We start from the raw sequence: 6515 nt of genomic DNA, 5'->3' as shown, positions 1-6515 counted from the left end.
ATGTTATGCAAATAACAAATAGATTTTCGAATATGGGAAAATGGGGATATGAAATCAATACGTAATTAAAAGTAAAATCAATGCGCAATTAAGTGCGAAATTATGACGCAAAACGACAACATAAACAGTCAAAAAACGTTAGCGTTGAAAAACATTTACGTACAAAAGTAATTCAATCGCGGGTCATATGCTCCTCGTTGAGACAAAATATTAAAGTACATTAAATTGATTTTATTTTCTTTTAGAAAAAAACCATTCCCATGATTTTTTCCGCCCCCGATTCCCTTAGCCGACCATGAGATCCTTTCCGTGGAAAATATATGTGTTTGACTGATCGTACTACTTGGAATTATGAAAATCCAATATGAGGTTTAGTTTTCCTCATGTTCCATTTATATATTCAGATGAAACTCTTTACATGAGTTGGTTATTGTAATTTATTACTTTTCTGTTTCATTTGTTTGTCAAAAGTTGTTATGGTTCTTTATGGTTCATATTTATTTTCCCTTTTATTTGTCTCTTTTTTTTTTGAACATTTTGTTGTTGTTTTTTTTAATTGGAGAGAAGATATATTAAGAACTTAATTTTAATTTAACATGAGTATTTCATGAGATCTCTAAACTCTATAGTGTAGACTCGATTGCTGACCTCCGACTCGAGAGTCAGACTCCTACCCAACTGGACTAACCCTGATGGGTTTTTTTTTTTAAATAAATTCTCATTGAAAGTTTATACAAAAGGCAAAGAAAAAAAGATATACACCTTTTTCACATAAAATGAAAGTATGCCAGCGTACTGTATACTTAGTGACTCTTAGATACTAAAATCAATTCTTACCAAGACCAAAAGAATATTTCTTTTGTTAACTCATTTCTGAAGATAGAATGAAAATTTCGTACGTTAGGGCGTCAACTATGCTATTCCTATTTTTATATTTCTCAACCTTTTCACTTTATAAAACACCTGTCGACATTGATCGTTCCATTGACTGCAACTATAGACATAGACTTCATATAGGCCTTCACTTTAAAAAAAAAATAAAGATTAATTTTATTAACGACAAAAAGGAAAACAGAAAGAGGGCACAGAATAGTGCACATATGAGGAAAGACTCACCTACAAAACTCAAAAAGACAAAAGATAAAAAACAAAGGCCGAAGCCAACAAGACCAGGAAACACCCTAAATAAACAACCAGCAAACCACCTAAACATAAACCTATCTCTTTCTGATTCTTATTCATTATTCTTCCATGAGAAGCTATTCTTCCTTTTAGCATAGGTCCTCTTTTCCGCCGCCACTAGAAGCTAAGACTTCATATAAACCTCGGTTCTTCCTTAATAGGAGGGGTGCCTTTCCCAGTTATGTCCTTGTTATCCTGAATGCACTCCTTAGTAAAGTCACCATCATTATGGGAGCACTTGGAGATAGTTCCACTGCTACACAGAGTCAAATTCAATGACAATTCTTTGGCATCCATGTGATCCTTCAGTTCGGCCTGATTATCTCCTAGCTGATAAGTATGAACGGATAATGATGCAGCAGTAGGCTTTAGGTCGTCAACATTTTCAGAGCTCTTGATGAAAACACCACTACTACACAGATTTGGATTCGTTGTCGATTCTTTTGCATCCATGTCAGACTTCAGCGCTTCCGGAATGTATCTCAGCTGATTAGTATAAAAAGATGACGAAGCAGCAGTACTAGTTGGCTTTACGTCATCAGAATGATTGGAACACTTGAGGATAGCTCCACTGCTATACAAATTCGGATTCACTGTCGATTCTTTTGCAACCTTGTCATACATGAGCGCTTCCTGAATATATCTCAGCTGATTAGTATAAAAGGATGACGAAGCAGCAATACTAGTTGGCTTTGCATCATCATAATTGTTGGAACACTTGAGGATAGCCCCACCGCTACAAAGATTTGGATCCACTGTCGATTCTTTTGCATCCATGTCAGACTTCAGTTTAGCCTTAATATCTCTCATCTGATTAGTATAATAAGATGATGAAGCAGTAGTAGGCTCTACAACAACCTGCAACGAAGGAAAATTTAACGACAATCCATCATTTTGCTGCAACAAAACAACGATAAACACACAAAATACATCTGGAAAAACATTTTAAAATTTGAGAAAACGATTATTGTAGACATAAGTAAGTTTAAAAAATAGATAACTCAGTGTGTGTAAAGGTACCGGTGATAGCCAATTGTAGTAGTTATCAAGATCTTGTAGTGTCAGAGGTGGTAGTACCACTCGCGCTGATGAAGAAGCTCCATTTGGAGAAATTGGCCGATTTTGTGGTTCTTCAACTAATTTTTGTTGTAGAATTATAATTCGGTGCAGATTATGTTTGTTTTGCTGATTAACTGCAGTAAGTTCAGAAGTAAGGTCCTCTAATTGCTGAGAAAGGGTCTCAGCAATACCTGCTAGCCCATGAACAGGATTAGATACTCTAGCTATTGCTTCGATTATCATTGTCTCAGCCGCCAAATGTTGTTTGGGGTCAGCTAGGTTTATCAGCTTTATAAAGTTAGCTGCACCAAAAACATTTGATACAATTTTGAAATCCTCCGCTCTATTTGAGGGAAAGAATGGAGCAAACGGACACTCTTGTGAACATTTTTGCTTTCTATGCGCGCATGCTTCACAAGATTTTTTATCTGAAGGTACGGGTATCAGAAAATCGCCAAAGCTGCCAAGTTGTTGGAGCAGCGTGGAGGGTACTGACACTAGATGTTTATGCTGCAGTGTATGTCGCCTGCGAATCAATTCATTTTGCTGTCTAATCATACCAAGTTCACAACGAAGATCATCTAACCTGCGATAAAGGTTATGCACATGTCCTGCTAGGCCACGAACACGATCAGCTACTCTTGCCTTAGCTTCTGTAATCAGTGACTCAGCCGCTAAAGCCTGTTGTCGAGGTTCAACTAATTCAATTAGTTTCATAAAGTTGCGTGCAGTGAAAACACGAGTAACAACCTCATAATCTTCTACTCTATTTGGAGCGAATATCGGTGCCAGAGGACATTCCGGCGAACATCCTTTCTTATGGTATTTACACGCTGCACAAGGCTTATGATACCTCTTCATATTCAATCTGGATGCTGCAAAATCAAACTGTATGGTAGTAATAATCAAGAAACCAAAAAAAAGTACTATAAATATATAATATACATTCAAAAATAAAAAAGTATAAAACCCATTCTTTCTGAGACGGAGGAACCTAAGGAGTAGAAAAAAGACATTCAACAAACAAGAAGTAAAGAACATGACATAATCCAAAATATATGGCAGTAATAATCAAAAAATCAAAAAAAGATACTAAAAATATATAATATACAGACGAAAATAGAAAAATGAAATACCCACTCTTTCTGAGTCTGAGGAACCGAATGAGTAGACAAAAGAAATTCAACAAACAAGAAGTAAAGAACACGACATGATCGAAAATATATGGCAGTAATAATCAAGAAATTAAAAAAAGGTACTAAAAATATATAATATACAGGCAAAAATAGAAAAATGAAAAGCCCACTCTTCCCGAGACGGAGGATCCGAAGGAGTAGAAAAAAAATTCAACAAACAAAAAGTAAAGAACATGACATGATCGAAAATATATGGCAGTAATAATCAAGAAATTAATAATCAAGAAACCAAAAAAGGTACTAAAAATATATAATATACAGGTAAAAATATAAAAATGAAAAACCCACTCTTTCTGAGACGGAAGAACCGAAGAAGTAGAAAAAAGAGATTCAACAAATAAGAAGTAAAAAACATGACATGATCGCAATAATATACTGATATTAGATCAAAACAACCGTGAAAAATTAAAGATAGATAGTATATGGACTAATCGGTGATACATACAGCTGTTGACGAAGCTTCAGGTTCTTTCGCCTCTCGTTCTCTTGGTGGTAGAAGTTTTTGCGGCCCCTTCGTTCAATGAATAAGTAGTACAAGAAATGGGTTTGGAATGGAGACTTATATAGAACAAAATTTAGAGAAAAATTGGAAAGTTAATGAATGTAATTAAAGATTTTACATTTTAGTAAACATGATAACTAACATTCAGAATCTTGACTGGATAGCTACCTTATTATGGTACTCTTAATTACATCAATGACCAAATTTTTTAATGCTGCAACAAACCTTAAATTTCTTTCTATGTTTGAGAGGATAAATGACAAATCAAGCATTTATTGTCAGTATCATCTATGTCAAAACCAAAAGCATAGACAGCAGTGAGAAGCATCTTGTATATTAACTGTGTATTCCGGCTTTGGAAACATCTCAGACCTAGGGGTGTACATCGGGCCGGGCAGGCCGGCCCTAGTCCGAATATATCACAGGCCGGGCTGGACAGGCTTAGCAACCTAACTACCCATTAAGTTTCACAGGCCAGGCCGGGCCGGGCAGCATCAGAAATTTACTACCCATGGCCTGTCCAAGCCTGTCAAACAAAACGGGCCAGGCCAGACCAGGCCGGGCGGGTATCAGGCCTTGACAAGTAACAACAGTAAATGAGAAGATAAATTGCATAAAATTGTAGATTGTTCAAATCAAACTTCAACAAAAAATTCATAACACCACTACTAGGCAACTATCAAACAAATTCATAACACTACTACTCCAAAACTTTATTTCATCTTACTAATAAAAACAATGAAATGAATAAAAACTTTATTCCTCTTTGTCTAGCTCTTCATCAGAATCACCACTTACACCACATGACTTCAGATTCTCTACCGTCTACCTACATAAATCAAGAAAAGTAAAAATTTAATCAACAATTCAAGTAATATAAATTAACACAAACAATAATATCGATGAACAAATTGTAAATTCAGTGCACATCAAGTTATAGCCTACTTGTATCTAAAGAGATGATAAGAAGTAAATTCAGTGCACATCAAGTTATAGCCTTCTTGTATCTAAAGAGTTTATAAGAAAATAGAACAGATAGACATAGACATGAAAATAAAATGAAAAAATTGCATTAATTTTACCTTAAAGAGACACATGATGATTCGGAGACATCATTCTCATCATCAACTGGAGTAATATCATCGTTTAGTGGATCTAGTGTCATCATACGATTTTTCAGTTCAGCTTTCCACCAATCTTTTAGAATCACACAGCATTCGAACATTTGCGGTGTTAAGCTACTGCGATAATCACTCAACACATGCTTTCCGAGAGAAAACGCAGATTCAGAAGCAACTGTGGAGACAGGGACTGCTAGTACATCTCGGCAATGCAAGAAAGAACTGGATATCGTTTTTCATTATCTTTCCACCAACCCAATATGTCAAAATTCTTCATATCTTCAAAAGTTGCTGGTTCTGGCTCTGCGAAGTATCTCGTCAGTTCTTCTGATGCTGAAGAAAGGGGATCCCTCCTATTCTGACTTCGGGATTGCCAAAAGGAGTCATCTTCGTCGTCGGAGATTGTCTCTTCTTGCATCTGCAGAACACTCTGTAAAGGTGGTTGATTACCATTAGAAATTGAGTTAATACTAGAACCATTCTGCATTTGCTCATTTAACATAATAGCATACTCTTCAAATAAACTTTTAAGTTTAGCTACTATCAAAGATTTTTGCTCTGCATGACAACGAATGACATGTGCAGAAGTACTAAAACAACTCTGAATATCAGCTAATGTAGTTTCCAATCCTCTGAGATTAAGACGGGGATCAAGAATACATCCAATGCCGAATAAAATAGGAGTCTCACCCCAATATTTGACAAACTTCTTTTCCATAACAACAATAATGTCCTTGAGATGATTCATATGCCTGTGTTTCTGTAAGACCCTCCCAATTCTAAATAAGTAATTAAGAACAGAGTTACTTGTCACATAATCGACACCAGAAAAATGTTTGGTTGCATCATAGAAAGGCTTCAAGAACTTGCATAATAATTCAGCAATATCCCAATCATAATCAGTTAAATCAGAACATGTCCTATCAGCAAGAAAGCTTGAAATTGCAGAACGATAAGGAAGTGCATCTTTTAGCATGAAATAAGTAGTGTTCCACCTGTGCTTGACATCTAGCTGAAGCTTTTTTGGTTTCAAACCCATTCATGTGCACAATGCTCGAAACTGGTCATATCTTACAGATTAAGCAAAAATGAATTCTATACTAGATTTAACATGAGAAATCATTTCTTGAAAATCCTCAACTTTCTTCCTGCTATCATCTATGAATAAATGCAAGATATGACAACAACATCTTACGTGAAATAGATCGCCTTTAGATGGCAAGTCAGGCAGCATCACTTTTATCCGTTGAACCGAAACAGTATTTGCACTAGCGTTATCCAAGGATAATGAGAAAATCTTCATAGAAATCCCCCAATCATTGGCAAGTTTCTGAATAAGTAACTCAGAAATATGTTCTCCAGTGTGGGACTTGTCAACTAAAGTAAAAGAAATTATCCTTTTATGCAAGACCCAATTTTTGTCTAAAAAGTGAGCAGTGATAGACATGTAACTTA

The 6515-nt window shown here is 35.6% G+C and overlaps 1 protein-coding gene across 1 annotated transcript; it reads right to left on the bottom strand.

Annotated features, from left to right (window-relative positions):
* Positions 1–1087: 1087 nt before the first annotated feature.
* On the bottom strand, positions 1088–2753 carry LOC113317557. The gene is made up of 2 exons (XM_026565710.1): positions 2203–2753; positions 1088–2040 (listed from the first exon to the last, which is right to left on the bottom strand). Exons 1-2 carry the CDS (start codon positions 2482–2484, stop codon positions 1315–1317), a joined length of 1008 nt encoding a protein of 335 aa, XP_026421495.1. The 5' UTR covers positions 2485–2753; the 3' UTR covers positions 1088–1314.
* Positions 2754–6515: the final 3762 nt, after the last annotated feature.

This window comes from Papaver somniferum, chromosome 10 (genome assembly GCF_003573695.1).
Source record: "Papaver somniferum cultivar HN1 chromosome 10, ASM357369v1, whole genome shotgun sequence".
NCBI classification, from domain to species: Eukaryota; Viridiplantae; Streptophyta; class Magnoliopsida; order Ranunculales; family Papaveraceae; genus Papaver; species Papaver somniferum.
Note: the sequence above shows the minus strand (reverse complement) of the source record. Positions and strands in the feature narration are given on the sequence as shown.